Source organism: Daktulosphaira vitifoliae, unplaced genomic scaffold, assembly GCF_025091365.1.
Source record: "Daktulosphaira vitifoliae isolate Bord-2020 unplaced genomic scaffold, ASM2509136v1 Scaffold_1, whole genome shotgun sequence".
NCBI classification, from domain to species: domain Eukaryota; kingdom Metazoa; phylum Arthropoda; class Insecta; order Hemiptera; family Phylloxeridae; genus Daktulosphaira; species Daktulosphaira vitifoliae.
Genome location: NW_026099572.1, coordinates 35647889 through 35672348, shown reverse-complemented (window position 1 = coordinate 35672348; position 24460 = coordinate 35647889). Strand labels below are relative to the sequence as shown.

Below are 24460 nucleotides of genomic sequence, written 5' to 3'. Positions count from 1 at the left end.
ACTTAGTTCTTGCTTATTTATTGTACAACTCGAGTAAATGAAGCTGTTCCGTTGAATTTTCTTTTTAATAAATATCTGATCTATAAATAATTGTTTGAAGTAACAACATAAGAATTACAATACGATACTCAATATTTTCAGTGATGCCAATTAAGTAATATTTTTGTGAATACCAGTAATCATGTTGGTATTTTTTGTTGTATCATAAGTCAATGACTATAAAAACTCGTTTTACAGATTTGTTAATTAAAAAATATTTTATACTATGAGAAAATGTTTAAATCAAACAATTAAAAAAACTGTTAGATGCAAATCTGTGATTATTGAGACTGTGTTCATGTCCTTCGGCATACTTTATCCTAAAAGTGTAAGTAACTTGTTTTTTTTTCTTAAAAAAATGCTAAATTTTATTTTTCAAATCGATGATTTGTTAATAATTAATTTTTATCAAAAAAATAATAAACGGATCACTAGTCAGTTATGTAAATGAGATGGATGTTTTTCTAGGTGTAACTAAAATTGTTTGTGATTATTACGTATGAATGTTGATATATATCAAGTTTCATTGGTTTATCTTTTCCCTCATAACAAGACCACGTCGCGTCACAACACAACAAACCTAAGATAGAGACTCTTCCGCACCTCTATCACTTGTCTCGTCTTAACGTTCAAACTACATAACTGCAGTTTGATTTCACTAGTATGCATATTATAGAGAATGCTAATCAGACGGTTGGAAATTCGCGCGGCTGTTGCTGCTGTCGTTGACAATGCACGACAATAGCTGTGGTTGAAACTGACATCGATTCGACCGCGATTGTACATGTCTGTGCTATCAGTTATCACAATCGTTGTGTGTAAAGGAAACGTGCAAGAAATCTAGTCGTATCGCATATTACAATACGTAATACAATAGCAGCAGCGCTTTGTCAAATCATTTAAATTCTATTTTTCAAAAGTCTAGAATTTATTTAATTTAATGTATATATTTGTTATTGAATAAAGAGTAATGATATTACGAGCATTTTACCTAATGTTGAACAACGATTTCAAAGATTACTTTTTGAAATTAGAACTTGGCTATAAACCGTATTGCGTTGTGAATCGAGAACGTGCAGTACACGAATACTATACACGCGTTCTACTATAAGAGTAAATACAGAAAAAGTATTTAAAAGTCGCAAAACCGTTTAAGGGCGCAGCGGTTTGCTGTAAATATACACTAGGTAGGCGACAAGAACAATGACGTTTTACACAATGAACAATGGTATCAGTTTACAGTTTGTTTTTCAATAATAATTCAATTCATTGAATCGTCTCAAAGAAAACCGATCTATGCGTCGGTACTGATGTATAGCTATACCAACTATCTTTAAACGTAACTATTAAGTATTTATTGTTGTGCTACTGTGTTCAACCCTACCATACTTGTAATGATACTTTTAATAACAAAATGCTTTTTACTAAGTAATAAAATTTGTTAGAATTTTTTATTTAATCGTATATCAATACGATTTTATTTTAAGATAATTTTAGTGTTTTTAGTTCTTTTCAGTGCTGTACAGTATGTTTTAAATTGTACTTCTACATGTACTAAAAGAAGCATTATACGTGTCGCAAAGCTAATAACCACAATGAATTCTTTATAATATACCACGATTAATTTGATATATAATTGTAAACATGAAAACAGTGATGTATATGAAAGAGGGATTATATGTGGATCGCTCCCACAAGATATTTTCCTAATACTAATTATTATGCCATTTAGATACAGTAGTACATAAACTAACTAATGATATTGTCAAAGCGACAAAAAAAGCTACTCCAGAAACTTGTAAAGATAGATATCGCGAGACAAACTATCCAGCAGAGATAAAAGAACTTATTCGGCAAAAACGCAGAGCTAGAAGAAAATGGCACACTACCCGTCATTAGCAGATAAAACTGAATGGAATCGCTTATGCAAAGCGCTTTGTGAAGTTAAAAACTAAACATTTAACATCTACTACAGTTTCTAGCGATTATTCTCTGTGGAAAGCTACTAGAAAAATAAAAAGACCTCGAGCTTATATATTCGTAAAGAAGATGGTACGTGGGCGCGTACTGATATGGACAAAGCAGAAGCATATGCACTTCAATTAGAACATGTTTTTCAACCGAACGACATAAATTCAGAACTTGACCAAGTAGAATACCAATCATCAAACGAAATTGATTACAAAATACGGCACTTTACACCATTAGAAGTTGCACATGAAATTGATACAAACATCAACCCTAAAAAGACACTGGGTTATGATGAAATCCGCCCTCGTATTCTGAAAGAATTACCAAAAAAAGCTATCATTCATCTAACTCATATTTACAGCGCTATAATACGCACACATTATATTCCAGAACAATGGAAAAAGGCGCAAGTAATCATGTTGCTGAAACCTGGCAAGCCTCCAGAGCAACCTTCTTCATATAGGCCAATATCACTCTTACCCAGTATGGCTAAACTCTTAGAAAAGGTTCTTTTAAAGCGTCTCAAAACTTTAATAGAAGAAAAAAACCTATACCCGATCATCAATTCGGTTTTAGTAATAAACATTCAACTATAGACCAAATTCATCGTGTAACAAACGTAATAATTAACGCGTTTGAAGAAAAAAATTATTGTTGCGGAGTATTCCTTGACATAGCCTAGGCTTTGGTTAATTAGTTAATTTTATTATAAAATTTATAGCATTTTTACCGTTAATGAGTAATCGACTATTAACTATAATAATAATTTTAACAATTGTAACTCATAATTTTTATCTTTTTTACAATTCTTTGATTTCATTTTTTGTTTACTAATTTATTTTTAAAGTCATTAGTTAGTATTAATATAAAAAACAGAAAGAAAAAATAGGAAAGATTAAAGAAGTATTAGAAAATTCAGTGTTCAGATGACACCTCAACTGAATTAATTGCCAGTTGTTCTAGTTGTCGCTCAAGAAGATGTATTTATACAAGAATTGTGTATCCATTCTAATAGAATATAGCATTGCAAACGCAAGAGCGGCATACTTGACAAGGAAAACATGTGGGTCATATGCTTATGGTGGGGCAGGTTTGGTGCTGCATAAACATATAATACAGAGGTCACCCAACTTCTGATCGGATAGTTTATTATATGCCATGTGTGTACGCAACCACGTGCATGTATGTGTGTTTGAATGTTTGACAGAGAAAGAGAAGGAGATCGAGAAAAACAGAAAAGGAGAGAGAAATACTTGAGCAATTTGAAAGGGTTAATGGACTGAATGGATGAGACCCGTCTTACTGCTGCCGCTTTTGCTATGGTCTTCTGATGAAACCGGACCACCTCGCTCAATAACAATACACATCAGCATACAAATCTTCTATTCTGTTGGTATATGCGCGCAAACGAATCTAATGGATAAGAGATTATCCAAGTTGATATATGCTTACACAAAAATGATGAGCTGTTACTATTTATTTCATTGTTGCGATGTCATTTATATCGGCTAAAGCTGAGCCGAAAAGTAGAGTAAAGATTTTTCAATCCGTGTCATTCTAAAGTGACAATAGTATTAGTCATAGAAAGTAAGAATAGGATTTTAAGCTATTAAAACCAAATTATAGGAAAGAATCATAATTCACATTATAACGTAAATTATGGAGGTCTACCTAATAATCGATTCCGTTGCGCTGAACTATGTAGGTTTTCCAATCGGCTCTAACACATGCAATAGCTTTTTGAGGAGACGTTAAACATGATTAAATGATTATGAAAAAATATGAAATTTCGGTTCAGTTAGAGAACTTAACCAAGGAAATCTTTTTTCTTTTTTAAAAAAACCGAAAAACGTATTTTAAGTAAAGGAAATCACAACTACTTTTTCATTAAATTTCTTTAATTACAAAAAAAAAATGGGATTATATAAGAATGTCTTGAGCACGCTTATATTTTATCGGTTTTCAAATTATAATCAACAAAGAAATAATCAATTGGTAGAATTTCAGGCCACTCGATAAACAATTTACACCACAAAAATCATATTTATGTATAATCCATCAATTTTAGGGTTAGCCAAATCTGAACCGTCAATGGCTGGACCACTGTTTTATTAAAAAAAATTTAAATGAGTTTTCAGTATAGGTATTTTAACAATTTAATTGTATAAGTATTACTTCTATTATGGTACGTGGGTATATTTACTCATTCCGAGGGTTACATTTTTCTTTATACATATATATATTTCCAAATGATTCATAAATTAAAATAGTTAGTCTGTATTTTTTTTAATAACTAAAAGGAAATCATTTAAATTAAAAGTTTACGATTTTAAAGAATAAATCTGTTATTTTAATTATTTTTATTTTTAGTAACTATCTAATATGTAAATAATTTGTCAGAATTTAAAGAAAATATGTTCATAACACATTTCAAATTTATGTTATATCTTAAATACGTCAAATTTTATACATGATTGGTCGTATATTTTAAAATAATTAAACGTAAATAAAAAAAAATCAAATTCAAAGTTTTACTTGAAAAATTGCATTATTGAATCACTTAGTAGAAACTTAATAGTAATAATTAACATAATTTTTATACATAATTTATAGTTTTATTGTTAAGTATATTATTATACGACGTTTATAATGATTTGTATAAGAATATAAAATACTTGGTAATTTCATTATGCTGAATTATGACAATAACTGACATAATGCCCAAAATTAATTTGGTTTTTTAGTCAACTAAATATATATATAGATATGTAAACTTCTATAGTCCATCTTACTACAAATTAAATTGCTTTTATATATTATGGCTTATGCATAAAAAATGAAAATTTAAGGTTATAATAATAACATAAACAGAATTATAATATATTTATAGAGTATATATTTTCTTCCAAAAAAAAAAAAGTAAAAACAATTTTAAGTTTAATGTTACTTGATTTCTTTATTTTTATTATAAAACTTTATGGAATGCAACCGTTTGTTATTTATTCAACTAATAATACTTACATACAGTATTTGTAATTTTAAAGGTTTATTAATAACGAAAAAATATTTATTTAACATTAGAACAGCATTACACATTCCATAAATGTAAAATCAGCATTATTTTTTATAAATACTGTTTGAGATAATCAATTTATATTTTTAACATCTAAGATATGACTAGAATAACCCAATTAATGTAACATATAACATACTATTGATAAATTTTCTTTTAAATTAAAACAGTAATACAAAACTATTTATTATATATTGATTTTTTTAGTTTTTTAATTAATAATTCAACACATGTTAACTAAAATCGATGGTATTGTATATGCTGCATAATAATATTTTTACTGTTTTAGTGATTTAAATAGGTTTTCAATCATATACATATTTCGAAATTGAATAAAATAGTAAAGATATTTCCTCCATTTTAATTTGATAATTCTCTTGTTCAACCAAATTAGTAGTAGTCCTACAATAATTAATTTTTATAATTCTTGTACACGTCCAAAAGTGTAATTCTTACTAGACTAGGTTGAATATATCAACTTGTCTAAATCAAACTAAATTAGTGTTAGAAGAATTCGGTAACCTTTTTTGTTTAAAAATGTATTAATAATATATTTATTTATTTATTTCCTTATAATTTAAAAAAAAAAAATCGACTAAGTATTTCGTAAAAACATAATTAAATTATTTTATTATTATTTCTTTGTAATAACTAGTAATAGTTTCATTTTAGAGCTATCTGCATACTTAAATAAAATTTTACAATAGTTTTGATCAAACAAGATTAAAAGACTAAATACTAAAATATGTTACTATGTACTTGAACCTTTAAATGTGATTATCATTAAATTAATTACATATGAAGTTGTATTGTTGATTATACATTTATTAATGAACTTTTGTACTTTCCAGTTGATCTAAAGGCTAATAAGAAAATGAATAGAGAGAAGTGATAACTAATTAGAATATTTAATGTAATAATACATTAAAAGTACCAGTGATACAAAAAAGTTCAAAACAACTATTAAATATAACTCAATTTTTGTTTATATTTAGAGTGTTAAGGAAGAAGAAAACTCTCCCAAAAATGTAAGAAGTTATATTATATAATATCATATGAAAATATTTTTTTAGGTTAGGGGAAATTATAATTAGTACTTATCATTTTTTTTAACTTAGCCTATAGGTGAAGTTAGAGATTTTGAAAGTTAGAAAAAAAATTTTCAAAATAATATAAATTATTTATTTTAAAAAAATGACCATACATAATTATATTTTAAAATAGTGTATGTTAAACAAAAATTTGGATTCCTAATTAGTTTATGAAAAAAGGGGATTCCGATCAAGATTTTAATCTTTTAAATAAATGTTAGTAATATCCTTTACTTAAATAGAACAATTTTTATCAGAATGTTTTCTTTTTTAAATGTAAAGTACATTTAAAAAGCTTAAATTTTATGTACATTTATAAAATGTAAAGTTCCGGAACATTTATTTGAAACCCTTTCTATACTTTATGATTTATTTTGGATTTTCAATAATGGCATATAAAAACAAATATTATTGCCTATAGTATATATTTTTTTAATTTTTGAGAATGAGTATTTTATATTTAATATATATATATATATATCTTCAGTTAGGTCAAACTTGGGTTATTTCAATATTGTTATTATCAAAATCGTTCCAGGTTTTGACCAGATTTAATATCAATTTACAGATGTACAACTGTAAATTATAATTTTAAACAGATTTTTTATTTAAAGGTTGATTAATTTAACGTTGATGTCATTCTTTTACAATTGTGTTCAGTAAAGCCAGAATTGATAACAAAATTGTTTATTTTTGCTCACCAAAAAAATTTTCTATGAATCACCATTTCTATAAATTTAAATCATAATCTCTTCAGCCTATATTCCAATTATTTTAAGTTGGATCAACTTTACAATAAATTGATGGGATTTTCACAACCTCAATATGGTTAAGGGGTAATATGTGGGTCGTTGTTAATTTCAGTACACGAAATCTGTTGACTCAGTTTTTATAGAGTATGAGACTTTAAATTACTATTATTATTTTTTTGTTTAATGAAAATCATAAAAATTAAAAACCGCAGTAAAAAAAAACTTCATATGTATAGAGTAAACTGAGTAAAATGGTAAGTTGTCTTTTTTAATTTATTATTTGCGTTTCTTAAATTTTATAATGAATTTTATAGATTTCAATGTATTATGCTTTAATAAAAAAAATTGTAGGTAGTATATTTATAATAAATATCAATAAAGTAGTCACGATAAATGCATCTTACATTTTTATCGGTGCTCACTTTAATAACACACGTACGATTTTCATTATTTTGAAATTAGTTTTGATAAAATCTTTCCTGGCCACCCGTGTAGTGGGCAGTTTAGTTATATAACATAAAACTATTGAAATAATAATTATTCCTTGAGAAGTTTTTGCTCATTGGAGTTAAGTTTAAAAATAAGACGTGATTTAATTATTCGTCTAAAATCTGAATGATATATACTTTTATTAACTATTATCACACCTAAATGGCGCCAATTAGAAAATCGATAAAAATAGCTATTTAAAGGATTTTCTATTTAAAAACAGGTTTTCTTTTCAATGTAGCACTATCGTTTTTTAAATAACTCTATGATATACGTAGTGTTTTTTAATGTTAAATAAATCATTTAAGAAACAATCTAGCAATGTTTTATAAAAATTAAATAAATATCATGCTAAAACACAGTTATAAATCATTACAAACGGCTCATGAATTATTATTATTATTTTATTTTATTTTTGGTTTTCAACAATCATTAAATTAATAATAAAAATAGTGTCATATAAGATATATTTTAATAACACCACATAAATTAGAATTCACACTTTATTACAAAGGTAATGAATGAATACCAATGAGTTTTTATGTATTACCTTTTACTTTAAAATATTGCATAACTTGATTATGTATTACTCCGATTTACTCGAGAGAGTATTTAAAAACTTTTTTTCAGTACATTAAAATAAGTCTCAGGAGAGCAAACATCCGGAAGTACTCGGTGGTCACAGAATTATGACTAATATGTCAAATCAACCATGAAAAATTGGTAAACACCATCAGTATATCTATCGCATCTTTATTTTAAATAAATTAATCGAACCATTAAATAACTGTAGATAACCAGAGTTAAAAAAGCATACTTATCAATACTATTGTACATAATAAATTTAATTAAAAACATAGCTAACATAGTAAAAAGTAATGTTTTATTATTTGAAAATAATTATATTATATTTTTACATTAATATTCAACTAGCATTTTAATTGATATGTTCTGAAAATTAAAACCTAAAATAAATTTAAATTTGAGAATTTTTACATGAATTTTGAATATTAGATTATTTTATTTTAAAATTACAACAAAATTTATATTTTCATTTTTATATGATAAGGTAATAAAAAATGTCAATTTTTTAGCATTTATTACAAAGCGTTATTTGAAACAAGAAATATGGTTTACTCATTTAATAACACCCTAGCTATATAATGTATCTGAAATTAGAAATGGCTAATCAAATATTTCAAATAGTAGCTTATTAGAAGATAATTTTAAAATGTTCAACATTTTCTTCAAAAGTATTTTTATTTATTTCGTTTTAAATAGTATCCACTCACTGTTATGAGAGAGTGGCTCTAATAACAAAAATAAAAAATTTAATTTGCTTTAAAAATTATGTGATTTTATTTTCTAAGATTATTTTAGTTATTTTAAAGAGTATAAAAAATGATACATGAAAAATCTGTTTTCTATGGACAATTTCATACTCATTTTAAATTAGCCTAAAATACATTATTTAATATTTCATATTTATAACAAATTAATTTATTTATTTCTCAAAAAATTAAAAATACTTTAGAGATACTAGATGATCAGATAAATATTTTATATACCACATATGTTATTTGTTAGCCATTAAAATTATACATGAGATCTTGTTTTAATCATTAATTCTAAAATCGGTAATATTTGGATAAAATGAAAACACATCTCGTCTATAGAAAAATAAGTCAGTTAAGTTCAATTTTTAAGAAATTACAACATTTCGCTGTTAATGTGCATAGAATCAATATGGACATGATTTTTTTATAATTTGTAACAATTAGTAGTAAACAATAACTATTATTGTTGACTACTTCTATGGATGATTTTCAGTGAATGTTTGTATAATGAAATTGTCATACGAACAAGGTGCTTGAACTTATCTGCATCAAACTTGTTCATAATTATTGCATCTATTATTATAATAAAATCCATGTTTCCACTAATACTATTTAATGAATGACCTTACAAGTTTCAGTAATATATTCCAGTAGAATAGTTTATACGTATATGGCCGACCACCAGCAATGTTATTTATAAGAAAAACAAAACTAACATGATATTTACAAATGTTTATACGTATATTAAAAAAAAAAAATGCATGTTAATAGCTAGTAATACAGCTATTAACTAGTAAGTGTTACTGCAGCTACTTCTTATCAATTATGCAGTCCACTAACAGTGTATAATTTGCGTTGTGTAAGTTAAAATATTAAATTATAAGATATAATATTAGATATGATTCGAATAAATATGAACATACCTAATCATTAGGAACTTATTTATGTATAATGAAAAATAAAATCAATACTTCGTCTATTTCATATTATATTAATGTAAAACTATTATTTGAATCCAATAACAAAAATTTTTATTAATAAATTTAAAGTTATAAATTAATTGTTTAATTAAAGCATTTATTCATAACTAGTAAATTAATATAGACTAGCTAAAGTATCTTAATTGTACAAAAAAATCCTAAGTATTTGATTTTAAGTTGATTTTATTATTTTATGTTTAACTGTTCATGTTGTTACAATATTTTTCGTTAATTAAATAAAACATAATCAATGCGATTAAACAGTAAATTGAACGATAAGTATACACTCTAAACTTATAACCTATCATACTTATGTTAATAATAAAGATTATTCATAAAAAAAATATCACGACTTAGGCGGCTATAACAATTACATACTTTGAAAATTCAGCAATTATTATAGAATAAAAAAAAGTTAAAGGATTGAACCTCTGAAATAGTTAATTTATTAATAATTTTTATAATTTCTGTATTTATTGCTAACATATCTATTGTGATGAATTTTACTTCACTGAAAATTCATATTCTTATCAATATTTCCTTATACTTGATGTAAACTATCCCAATCACATTTTTCAAAAATGTGAATTAAAAAAGTTTACCTTTGGTGTAAAAATTTTTCACAAAGATATTAAGATCAATTTTATTAGTTAAATAACAATGATTAGTAACAAACAATACAAAAAATTTTTCACCACCAATATTTAAAAATTTAGCTCTTATAAGATAGTTTATGAGACGCCCTTTATAAGGTGTTACTTGTCTTGGCGGTTATGTTCATTAATTGTAACATATAAAGTATCTCATCAAATTATTGAACATCTAAAAATTTGTAAAACATCAAAATCATATAACAGATTTATTATTACAAATTAATTTTTAATGTCTGAATAAAAAAAATAATAATTTCATTCACACTTAAATTGTAATACTTTTTACGATATTAAATAAAAAAAACATACCAACTAGATTGAAATTAAGTTAAGGCGAGAAGACCATGTATTTGAACGGAATTTAGATTTTGTTTTAGATTTTATCATTTAACAATAATTCACGTATTACGAATTACCAAAATTACTAAAATTTTATAATAAAGAATAAATATTTAAAATAATACCGACGGTGTTGATTTATTGGGTGGTGTTTTGTAACACGACTAGTTACCCTAAGAAATTTAAAAAATGCAATATTAAATAATTAGTACACCGAATCTCTAAAATTGTTGGATGAAAATTATATATTTTCAAATTTTTGCCGATTATTAAATAAAAAAATTCTCTTTAATGCTTATCAATTTATTACAACAGTACAATTTAAATGATTAGTCGTCCTTCGACAAGTTTTATTCGGTGGCTTTACTGGTTGTGTGCTTGGTAATTTGGCAGTCATATGAATTTATATTGTACTTAAATCATGTGCGATTTCTATATGAGTAATTGTAATTGTAATCATCTAATATTTAAATTACTAGTAGAGAAGTTTTAGCTATAATAGATTTTAAGTTATGTTATTAAATTTTTTTTATTAGCATACACGTGATTTGGCTATAAAGAAATTTAGTGTGTGTTTTGATATTTTAATTAAAATTCAGCTCTTTTTGTTCAATAATAAATGCAAATTATCAACCACATACATTACAGTACAAAAAAAAAAGTACTAATATTAAAATGATGTATACTACCGTCAAATGCGTAAAGAAAATAAGTAATGACTAAATAACGCTTATATTAATAAATAAAAACTATATATATCTTTTAGAAAAAATATTTAAAATATATCAATTCAATTTTATTATATTTTCACATATAATTAGTAGTATAATTAGCATTTTGTTTAGTTGGATATATAAAAAAAATGAAAATCTCTCCAAACAAAAAAATATAACTTTATCATTTCAATTTGTATTTTCTGGGACATTTTATCTCCCACATTATTTAATTATGATTTTTTAATCATTTTATTAAAAATAAATAAATATATTCTACTTTTCCAAATAGTTAAAATTTTTATTTTTTAGGAATATAAAAAAACAATTAGTCCTTTAATTACATTAATAATTTTTTTAATATTATAGGTGTATAATAGAGTTTTTATCAATATATTATTACAATTCATGTCTGTGTTTATTCGCTAGTGCTAACAGTATCTAGGTAATGATGTCAATTTTTAGAGGAAAGTCGCCTATGTTGGACTACTACTTCATTAAGTAATTTAACAATCATAATTTTGAATAATTTACTCGGAAATTTTAAAAATAGCCGTAGTAATTCAATGTAAAAAGTTTTCACCTTTGCATTAACTTTATTTAAATTTCATGTATTAAAATTAATTAAAAATTTTGAAAGGTTTCAGTAAAATAATGTTATTAATGAAATTAAATACAAATGAATTAACATTACTCACTTATAGTTTTTTCAAAATTTATTATTATAAATAAGCATTAAATTTAATATAACATATTTAATTAGATATATATTGTAATATATAATACATTTTATTATAATTTATTTAAGACTCACTCAATGAAATATATAAAGTTAGTTACTTCTTTTTATAAACGTAGGCTGAGAACATGGACACTATGTAACAATAATTTAAATTTTAAAATCAATCAAATTTTATGTTTATATGAATTCTATCTTACAGACGATAAAAAGAACCATTTGTTAATTTAAATAATAATTTTATACACTCATGTTCTGTTATTTAAACTAAACTTTTTTATATTTAAAGTCTCAAAATATGCGATTATTAATATTTTTATTTCGAGTAGTGGTATAAACGATTTAAATTATTAAAAATGGAAAACCCAAAGTCCGTTTATAAGGTGATCTCATTAAAATTGTAAAAAAATATTTTCCCTTTCCTGTCATCAGATTGGAAAATTTAACACTATTTTAACAATCTTAAATTCTCATGGCTTATCTTAATTTTTGAAATTAAAATAATATTTATAATTATAATTTATTAATTATACCGACAGAGGTCGTAGCTGATTAATATATCACTTATTTTTATTAGGTACATTGAAATTAATCATTCAGTATAATACATTAAGAAAAGTCACAGCACTTTTGTAATTAAACACATAACTATTGTGTACTACGTTGTATTAAAGCTTACATTTTACGAAATCTATAAGATAAAGTGCCAGCTTGTTCTTAGGCGTAAAAAATTACATTGTATTTTAAACAATATCGTACTGTAGCTAGAATAATCAATATGGAATCATCCAAAAAAGGTTAGTTTGACTTATTTGATCTATAAAGCGTTTAATAAACACTAGTTCAGCTTAAGGTAATTGATTTATGATTGATGTTAGTCCAGGGTTGTCATTCCTTTTTTAATCAACTCTTAAAGAAGCCACTGTAGTGGCCTATTATATTATTTACTATACAGAGTTTTCATTCAAAAAGTTCGAATGTGTATAGATACTTAGTCTTTTAGAATGAAGAGGTTATCGAAAATATTGGCAATTAAATATAATCTGGTGAAAAAAACTTATCTAACAAAGTGTTATATAAATTTTCTGGGACATTAAAAGATCAAAGTGAGCGCTTATCCGTCTTATCACCCTCAATTATTAATATATGTATTAATCATATATTGGAAATTTACACTCGAATTGTAGCATGTTCATTTAGCTTATGAAATTTTTATTTAAAACTAAAAAAAAACTATAATTGATTATGTTATAAATTAATTTAAAATATACATAACTTGCACTGCCGTGAATAGTAAGAATAATGCGTTTGATTATAAAAGTAATATAATAAGACAAATAGAAATGTAAAATAAAAAAAAAATTATTTTTAGATTATTTTAGTTTAAAAATAACATGCTAGACAATTATGTATTAAATATTAATTTAATGTAGTCATATGCTTTTTAGAATATTAGCAAAATTTGAAAATAAAAAAAATTATGATACAATTTTTAAGTTCACCCGGGTACATTGGTTAATCAAAAAAAATAAATCATCGGTAATAATAATGTTTGAAATAAAAAATAAAAATATACTTCGTAGTAATCCTGTCATTTTATAAAGAGTTATTGTGGTTCAGAATGATTCTCTAATGGTGATTTTAAATAACAAACTTATTTTTCAGAAACTTTTAAAATATTGCAGTTTTTGTAATGAGAAAATAACTTGACACAAAAAACTCTACAATAAAATGTAGAAAAAATTATTATAAATTTATTTATATCCCTTCACTGATACAAAAGCTTAAATTTAATTTCCTGGTACCTCTGTTTATAATTTGATAATACGATAGAGAAAAAATTATAAAGAATATTTTTCATACAATTATAATCATTCGATCGACCGTTTAAATTTTAAAATTATTTAAATATTTGGATTTTAAATAAAAATTTATTATTGATTTGACTTTTTTTAATAATGGAAGCAGCAATAATCTGTCTCAATTGGCCATAAATTATTTTTTATCGTAGTTATCAATAAAAATTTTCCGTATCGGTAACCAACAGTATACGATATTAAACTTGCGTTGAATAAAAAAGTGTAGCTATAAATAAAAATGATATTATTAAGTATAATATTTTCATGTTAGATTATTTTTTAGACAGAAAAAACTAGTTTGTGTAATAAATCTAGAAATGAAGACAGACGAACTATAACAAAAGTTATAAGAATAAATTTGTTTATAATTTTTTTTTCTATCATATTATCAAGTTAAAAACAGGGATTACTATTTAAAGAAAATAAATTTATGATTTTTCATAAGAATATATAATATAAAATATAATTTGTCTTCATAATACTACAGAGTATTTTAAGCCAATTAATTTTTCATTTTACTAAAATTAAGATCTTTCAAATGTTTCTGAAAAAATTATTGTCTTACTTAAATTTGATCACTCTGGAAAAAGTGAAGCTATAATTATCAATTTTAATTTTTTGAGACATTCCCTTTTATTACGGAGATTAATAATAATTTTTTTATTTCCATACAATTAATGATAAATTTATTTTTATATTTGAATTAAATTCCTATATATATAAGCATAGATATTCACCGAGAAAAATAGGATCAAATGGTTAATTGATAAATATTAAGTAATTGATTATATACTTAAAATAGAATCGTTAAATGTAGAATTTTTATTCATGTCGTTAAATAATTAATTAATTGTAATGATATAACAAATGATGTGATTGATTTTTAAATTTCAATTAGTAATTTATTGTTAAAGCAATAAAATACAGTAGTTAAAAAGAAATTACTTGTATGTCGAAATCGCTTCCAAACATTCATTGAAAGTCATAATTTACATTCGACATTTTACATGTTCAAAGTATTTATAGAATAATCAAATATTTTTAGTTAATTTTTATAATTTTAGTGCAATGGAATCTAAACTTGGTAAGTTCTATAACACAAATTATCAACATTCAATACAATTTATATGATATTTATAGATATTGTTAATAATTATAAAATAAAATTAAGTTTTTTTAAATTTGTTTTTTTATTCCATTAAAGACCATTGTAATATCTTCCAAAAGAGTGGAATTAAAATTAAAATAAAATAAAATAATTTCATGTATTAAAATATATATGGAGAGTTTCAGTTCTCAAAAATTTTTTAAACGTTTTTCATTGCGCATGTGTTGTATTTATGTACACCTATTCACATGTTAGGCTACTAAAAATGAAAAAGTACTAACCCAAAATAGATTATTTTCCAGCAGATTTTTTTTAAAAATAAATTGATCATACAGTTACATAGAATTATTTATTGTTTATTGTTTAATTAATATAATGATTTCATTAAAAGATGCGCAATTTATAATTACTTTTATGTATATAAATTGGGCCTCATGATCATTTTAAAATTTTGTTACAGTTTTACTTTCTCGTAACAGTAGTTCGAATTTTTTTGCTATGTCGGATGATGGTTTTGTAGTAATGCCCACTAAAAAGCATACGGCATCTGTAAGTTTATATGTTTTTAAATAATTACTTTTTCATATATTAATTTTTTTTCTATATTTCAGATTATATTTTTACATGGACTTGGTGAGAACGGGTATGTGTATTATTTTATGTATTACAATACATTTTTTCAGTTTGAACATAACATAATAGTATTTCCAATTGTTGCGAACTTTTTTTCTATTTCAATTCATTTTTATTGGTTAATAAATATAATAACTATAAGAATAAAACTTTCTATAATTATTCCAGAAAAAAATTAATTTTAATTTTAATTTTAATAGCAATTAAACTTATCATAATTTTTAAAAACATTTTTTTTTTTTTGGAAAAATTAGCTTAAATTGTTTTGTTGTGGTTTTTATTTTAAGAAAGCTTGAATTCTTTGAGTCAACTGTACCATATAATAATTTAAAGTGATATTCTTATATATATAAGAATAAATAAAATTACCTTAAGTAATAGAAAAGATAGTTTTTTAGAAATATTTTTATTGATAAATTTCAAATAAAGTTAAAAATTATTTGTAATGTTTATTATGTCAGTTTTAATGTAATTTTATTTTAGTTTTATAAAAATATTCTCCAGTTTATCATTTTATAAGGTATAATATGCTCACAGTTGGACTGAACTGTCTGAAAAATACTATTGAGATGCTCAGGGATGTTTAAATGATAATATAAAAAAATTCATCATTTTATCATTTTTTTATATTGAAATTTGTACCTATCCTTTATTATAAGGATTTAACCAAAATTATATATTTTGTGTTTACTACTTGATAGTTGAAACGTTAGCAATATTATTATGTTATACGTTTTAAGTAATTAAACTGTTATGAATTTATAATATTTTCCCTTTTGTGGTGTTCATACAATATTAATTTTTTATATTTTATGATTTCAATAATTTTTTGATTTCTCTAACGTTATAAGGTCTTAAAAACAGTTTAAAGATTTGAATGCAACCAATACTATGAAATTAAACTAATAATTTAAATTTATTATGAGATAATAATTCACAAATCTTAGAAGAAATAAAAAAAAGGTGGTAAATTATTCCTCTAGTAACCTGTAAAGGTTATTTAATTATTTTTTCATACTGGAGAGTCGAACCGAATTTGTTATATTTATTTACACCCGATTGACGTATAAAAACTCTGTAACATTTAATGAGTACTTAATAAATTTATTAAGTTTTTCTAGTTAGATAAAATCATGACTTTTACATATTATTAAACTTAATAAAATTTTATCAATAATTTATTATTAAGTAGGCATATTTTAATGTTTATATACTTATTTGTTTTTGAAAACATAAGTCTTAAGACCAGTTTAAACATAAATTGAAAACTGTATAACCAAACTTATGAAATAATATTGAATTTAAATATAATAATAAATCTACTTTGAATTACTTTATCTTACTTTTGTTAAAAATAAAAAAAACTATTAACTTTATTTGAAGATTGAGCATATTTAGTATTTAATTGAATTAATATTTAGTAAATTAGAATAGATGAATAATGTACTTTTAATTACATAACAATAATATTAATATGTTTTGTTTTTAGAGAAAATTGGTCCATAACTCTGTCTAAGTTAGTCAAACCAAATGTCAAAATTATATGTCCGAACTCGTAAGTATTTCTCAAAAATGAAGTAAGAAATTCGTGAGAATATATTGAATTGTTTCAATGCTAGTAATAATAATATATGACAAAAGTAGAATTTAATTTGGAAGTTAGAAATAATAAGAAATTTGTTACAAATATCTAATATCATATAACAAAATCACGGGGAAATTATTTTTATTTTGGCTGGACAGGTGAACTGGTTTTTCAAGTAAAATACTGAATGTCAATGTCAGGAAATAGTAAAAATTAATGCCTAAATATATATTCATTTTATTTTTAGATTATAGATTGTTAAAATTCTTTCACGAGAAAAGATTTTAAATGTTGATTTTTAGATTAAACATATTTGAAATAACAACGCGTTTGCTACAGACTTAACTGGTTTTAATTGTTCACATCGACTTATAGTTTTTTGGCCAACTGCATTGATACGTTATTATAGAATAACACTAATGCTCATTATGATAAAATTGTAAACTCCAACAAAACTGATAAACCACATCTAGCAAACTCCGACAAATATGAAATTTCCTAAAAATTCTATTATTGATGATTGACACATAAACAATTGGCGTTTAGAAGAATTTAAGGGTTTTAATAAAGTAATAAAAATTTGAGGGAAGTAAAAAAATATAATTGTGTTCACGTACTTAAATTACACGATATGAGAATTATAATTTAGTTTATAGTTTGAAATGAGTATTATTATACGTGTATAATGTATTAATAAGGAAAACTACATTTGTGTAAATAACAGTTGTAATAATAAAATAGTAGTAGAGTAAATAATAATATCGAAATTTAGTACCAGGAAATTATGTCACTTTCGAAGATTTCTATGAACTATGTATTAAATAAAATAATTTTTATACTAAAAGTAATACTAATTTATATGTATCTAATTTGAAAATAAATAGCATTGTAGTATTTTGAAAAAAAAAAAATTATATTAGTGAAAAATGTGATCAGTTTTACATCCTTCTATTTCTCGAACTTAACATACTACAGAGGGCGTTGGCCCTTTTTCACATGTTAGGAAGTTAAAGATGGTTATTGGCTATTTGTGTTTGTCAGTGTTTAACGGGGTATTATGACAGTCTTGTACCAAAAACCAGACACCACCAATGAGAAAATCACAAGAAAAATCTCGTTGGCACCTTGGGGATCGAACCCGAGACCTTGTGCGCTGAAACATACGTTTCTAACCACTAAACAAGGCCAACCCCTAAAAATATTTTAGAATTAAAAAAAAAGTTTATTTTGTTTTTTAGGACAAAAATACCTTTATCCCTGAATAAAGGCTTTCTGACAGCAGCTTGGTTTGATCTACATCATTTAGACGAACATATTCCAGAAGATGAGACTAGTATTGTACGAGCTATGGATTATTTACACGGCATTATAGATGATGAATTAGCGGCCAGTAAAATACCTGCTAACAAAATAATTCTAGGAGGATTTTCTCAAGGTGGAGCGCTTGCATTATATTCTTCATTATTTTATCCAAAACGTCTTGGTGGTATCCTAATTATGTCGAGTTGGGTTCCTCTTCACAAAACAATTCATGGAGTAAGCTTATATTTCTAGATTGTAATCGTACATAGTGAGACATTTTTTTATAACTTTGTTTTTTTTTTTTTGAGGTAGGATATTTTAAAATATGTGGAGGATTCCATATATATACAGGGTGGCCCACCACTCACTGACAACTTAAATAACTTTTGATCCAGTTAATATTTTTAGCTGATTTTTTTTTTTAAATAATAGTTATACGTTAGGTCTATAGCTATATCTCAATAATTAATTTTTTTACATTTTATTAAAAATATTAATTATTTTTAAATTTTAAATAAAATGTAAAAAAAAAATCTAAGATAGCTATTTTGTAGAGTAGAATTTAAGAAAAATTTTAGTAAAAAAATATCTTATTAATATTCAGTAGTAAATATTCTGTAGCGTTTTGAAGTTTGTGAAAATTTGAATTTTCATGTACTATTTTACGGTATTAAACATTGAAATACGTATTGAGAAAAGGACAGAAGAAAACGCTATCTTTTCATGATTACTGTGTATACATATGATGATAGTGTGTATACATTACAAACTTGGCATTAATACCATGATAAGAAATTAGATAAGGCAATTATTACTTATCACTCTCATTCAAAAGTATATTGAAAAGATAGCGTTTTCTTCTGTCCTTTTCTCAATACGTATTTCAATGTTTAATACCGTAAAATAGTACATGAAAATTCAAATTTTCACAAACTTCAAAACGCTACAGAATATTTACTACTGAATATTAATAAGATATTTTTTTACTAAAATTTTTCTTAAATTCTACTCTACAAAACAGCTATCTTAGATTTTTTTTTTACATTTTATTTAAAATTAAAAAATAATTAATTTTTTTACATTTTATTAAAAAAATTAATTATTGAGATATAGCTATAGACCTAACGTATAACTATTATTTAAAAAAAAAAAATCAGCTATAAATATTAACTGGATCAAAAGTTATTTAAGTTATCAGTGAGTGGTGGGCCACCCTGTATATATAAATTTTATGTAAACATTAAATAATTTATATAAAAATAGTATTTATAGTTGTAATTCGGGGACAGCTTATAAATTTAGACTTGACATAAATTCAAGTTAGACTTGTTCTACCCTACATAAATGTACTTCAAAAAATTATTCTTTCTTTTTTTCAAAAATCAAAAAGATTATAAAATTGAAAATAAAAGGTTAGGAATTTCAATATAAATTTAGGATGTTTTTTACTACGATACCTATTTTCACAGAGAAGATAAGGTTTCCAAACAAATTTTATTTTTTAACTTGAAATACTTAGCATAAGCTTTAATTTAATTTATGTTTAAGAAATGCATTTTTTCCGAATTATTTTCAAAAGTTAAGCTGAAAAAGATTAAAAAAGATAAAAGTTGCTGTTTTGAACTTCTCTTGAAGGTTAATAAAGAATTGGTTATCATAAAAAAAATTTACAACAAAAAGAATAATATCTAAGGTACTTCCAAAAAATGTTAACTTTGTTTTATTTCTTCTTCTTCTTCTTCCTCGCCTTAATCCCAACTACTTGGAGTTGGATACCCTTATCTTAAACTTTAACTTGACACGATCTCCCACATCATCTAGTAGAATTTACCTTTCAGCCTCATTGGAATTCTTTTATCGCATAAGATGCCAGACGTTTCTCTCCAGTTTAATCACCCGCACTTAATTCTGTGTCTTACATCCTCGTCAATACCACCACTCTTTTGCATAACAGGATCTAAATATTTAAAACTCTCCACCTCTCTAATCACGTCTTCGCCTATTGTTATTGACCTCCTCGTTTCACCTACCTCGTGTTCTCCTTTGTCAAAGTCGTACTCTATATACTCTGTCTTACTTCTACTTATTCTTAAATCCTTTTCTTCAAGAGCTTATCTCCACACCTCTAGCCATTGATTAATATCTTCCCAATTTTCTCCTATTAATACTATATCGACAGCAAACAACATGCACCACGGTACCTCTTCTTGTATTTCTCTAGTAATTTTATCTATCGTTATAGAAAATAAGTAAGAGTTTAAAACTAATCCTTGGTATACTTCTACTCCTACTCTAAGTTATTCTGTTGCTTCGCCAACACTCTAACCCTGGTACAAGTGCCATCATACATATCTTCTATTATATTAATGTACCTTTTTGGGACTTCTATTCTCATTAATTCCCACTTTAAAACCTCTCTCGGTACTCCATCATATCCTTTCTCCAAATCTATAAATACCATACAAAGCTTTTTCTTTTTTTCCCTAAACTTTTCTATTAGTTGCCTCACACAAAATAATGGCTCTCCTTTGTTGACCTACCAGGTATAAATCCTAACTACTTTTTAGATACCGATGTCTCATTTCTTATTTTCTAATCTATTACTTTTTTTTAATTTTTCATACTATGACTTATAAGCTTTATGCCTCTATAAATTCCACACTCCTGTATGTCACCTTTACCTTTAAATATCGACACCACAATACTATTCCTCCATTCATTTGGTATTTTCCCTTCTAATAAGATTTTATTTAAAAGTTCCTTCAACCACCTTATGCCAACACCGCCTAATATTTTCCATACTTCTACTGGCACTTCATCTGGTCCTACTGCTTTATTCTTTTTTTTTTCATTGATGTCACAACCTCCCATACCTCTTTCTCACTAATTAAATCTACCAGTCCCTCATTCCATGAGATATCCTCTAATGTCTCTTTTGGGTACTCCACATTAAATAATTTTTCAAAATACTCTTTCCACCTTTTTTTCACATCATCACTCGAGAGTACCTTATTATCAACACTTTTTATACACCTTATATAATGGTAATCTTTGGACCTTTTCTCTCTTATCTTTGCAAGTCTATAGATTTCTTTCTCGCCTTCCTCTATTCCTAGCCTATCATACAACTCATCATACCTCTTAAACTTCGCCATACTTACTGCAAACTTGGCTTCTTTGCACAAGCGTTTATACTCCATCCAATCTTCTCTTTTTTTGTTCTTCAGTCATACTTAGAATTGATTTTTCTTACTTTCTATGATTTTTTGAACGTCCTACTCTCACCAACAATCTCCTTTGCAGTATTCTTTACACAATTAGCAAATCTATTCTCACATCATTTATGTCTCCCTCAACATTCCACACCGTTCTCTCTTTTACCATCTCTACAAACTCTTTTTCCTTTTCCCCTTTCAATTTCCACCACCGGATCTTCGATTTTCCCCCCGTGTTCCTTCTATTTTTGTATATTCTCTTTCTGGTACACCAAATCTCCTTGACCATCAGTATATGTTGTGTTGTTACACTCTCGCCTAGTACAATTTTACAATCTTTTACTCGCTTTACGCTCTCTCTCTTTTCTACATAAAATAATCAATCTGTGATCTATTCCTTTCACTCTTATAAGTTATATAATGTATTCTCTCTTTCTAAAATAAGTATTAAGCACAGCACGATCATACGATACTGCGAAATCCAGGATTCTTTTTCTAGACTCATTCTTTCCATTAAAACCATACCCTCTATACACTCTTTCATATCCTCTCCTCTCATTACCTAAATGTCCATTCATATCTCCAACTATCACCCAACCCACCGCATCCCCATTTCCAGGTACTCCTTGCATCACTTCATCCATCTCTCACCAAAACACTTCCTTGTCTATTTCATCACATCCCACTTGTGGTGCATAGGCACTTATTACATTCAGCACTTTTTCTTCAAATATCAATTTTACGACAATAATTCTATCACTTTTACTAGCTACTTCTACTAATTTACTTTTCATCTTCTCATCCATTATTATCCCTACACCATTTTTTGTACTAGACTTACCTGAGTATATTATTTCATAATAAATAAATTAATAAATTATAAATTTTATTTTACTTTGTTTTATTTATTTTAAAAAAAGTTATAGCAATTTTAAACTGCTATAAAATTAAAATAATAATAAAGAAGCTACAAATTATTAAAAATATTAATATATTCAATAATTATTTTTACCATAAGTAAAAACTTTAAATTAAATTATTTATTTAGGAAGCTAGTAATAATACAAATATTCCAATATTACATTGTCACGGGACGGATGATCCTATTATTCCTTATAAGTGGGGAAAGATAACAGCTGATATTATGAACGAAATGAACCCGAAGTATAATTTTGTGTCCTATGAAGGTTTGAAACATCATACCAATGAAGAGGTAAATACTTAACTATGAATATCTATATCCAAACAGGCAAGGATACAAGAGGACCATGGGTACAATAACTCCCCATAGTCAGAAATTTTTCTTAAAAAAACAGCCCTAATATTGAAAAGTAGCTCTTATTTTAATAGAAATAGTAAAATGGCATTTCCCAAAAATAATCTTTTGGATCAGTGCCTGTATTCAAACGAACACTTACTTCCTCGACTATTTTTTACCATTAACTGTGAATTTTTTTTAAATTTTCTCATAGAATTCTCAATTAATAAACATAAACATAAAAATATTATAAAATATCAAATATAAACTCAAACAAAACAAAAAACTAAACAGAAAACATATTAATGATTTGTTATAACATATAAGGTACAATGAATTTAGGGAAAATACAACAAAGAGCAAGAAGCCACTGTTTCTTAACATAAAAATTCTGTGAGAGAAATTCTCACATCCAAATTATAACAATTTAATTGCTAGTATGGTAAACAAATTATCGATTAATGTTAAATACCGATATACACAATTTATAAAAAATAATAAACGTTTCTATACGATAAACTTAAAACATCATAAATAATTAATATTGTCTAAATACTGTATAATGAAAAATATTATAATGTTTTAATTATTTAAAACGTATAACGTAATTATATTATTAACATTTTAACTATCATAAAGTAAAAACAAAATAAGTAACTTTGAGTCAAATCTTGAAAAAATATGGTAATTTAATAAATTTACTTACTCTTACAAAATACATAAATTTATAAAAGGCCTACTAATGTGTGCTTTTTTTATAGGAACTTCAAGAAGTTAAGAACTTTATCAACAAAGTATTGCCATAAATATAGTTTTATTCTTTTAAGATAATTTTAATGTATACTATGTATATGTATTACATATTATGTAAACTATTGATCTTCGTGACACTTTTAGTCCAAAACATTTCAGTATAAAGTAATATTTGACTAAAATTATGGGGAAGGCCGTATTATGAGATAGATTATTTTTTGTTTGGGTGTCATTAAGATTAAATAATTAAGATAAATTAAACTTATGTTTATTAAAAGATGATTAAAAATAAAGCGTGAAATAATACAAGGAGCTAAGCCGATAGACGGTACTTGTTTTTTTATATAAAAATTGAATTGTAATTATTAGCATTACTAATAAAAAATATTATAAATACATATCTCTAAATCACAAACAAATATTTTTATTTTCACATTTCTATATTATTTTCAATCGAAGATTTATTTAACATACTTGGAATACGGTACTTAACTTATAAAATATAGTTAAAATTTATTAATAATTTTAATCAATAGTTTTAATTTTAATTAAAAGTTCACAGTCAGTTGTA

General features: G+C 24.9%; 1 protein-coding gene across 3 annotated transcripts; it reads left to right on the top strand.

The window, feature by feature from the left end:
* The first annotated feature begins 11336 nt into the window (after positions 1-11336).
* Positions 11337-24199, top strand: LOC126893871 (acyl-protein thioesterase 2-like). 3 transcript variants are annotated; one of them, XM_050664399.1, is made up of 9 exons: positions 11337-11436; positions 11807-11938; positions 12754-12973; positions 15604-15692; positions 15755-15786; positions 17266-17331; positions 18600-18897; positions 22927-23091; positions 23898-24199. In XM_050664399.1, exons 3-9 carry the CDS (start codon positions 12955-12957, stop codon positions 23940-23942), a joined length of 714 nt encoding a protein of 237 aa, XP_050520356.1. In that variant the 5' UTR covers positions 11337-11436; positions 11807-11938; positions 12754-12954; the 3' UTR covers positions 23943-24199. The 3 variants fall into 3 exon arrangements, with proteins under 3 accessions (XP_050520356.1, XP_050520358.1, XP_050520357.1); XM_050664401.1 differs by lacking the exon at positions 12754-12973 and having other exon boundaries at positions 11340-11436; XM_050664400.1 differs by lacking the exons at positions 11337-11436; positions 11807-11938; positions 12754-12973 and adding an exon at positions 14987-15119.
* Positions 24200-24460: the final 261 nt, after the last annotated feature.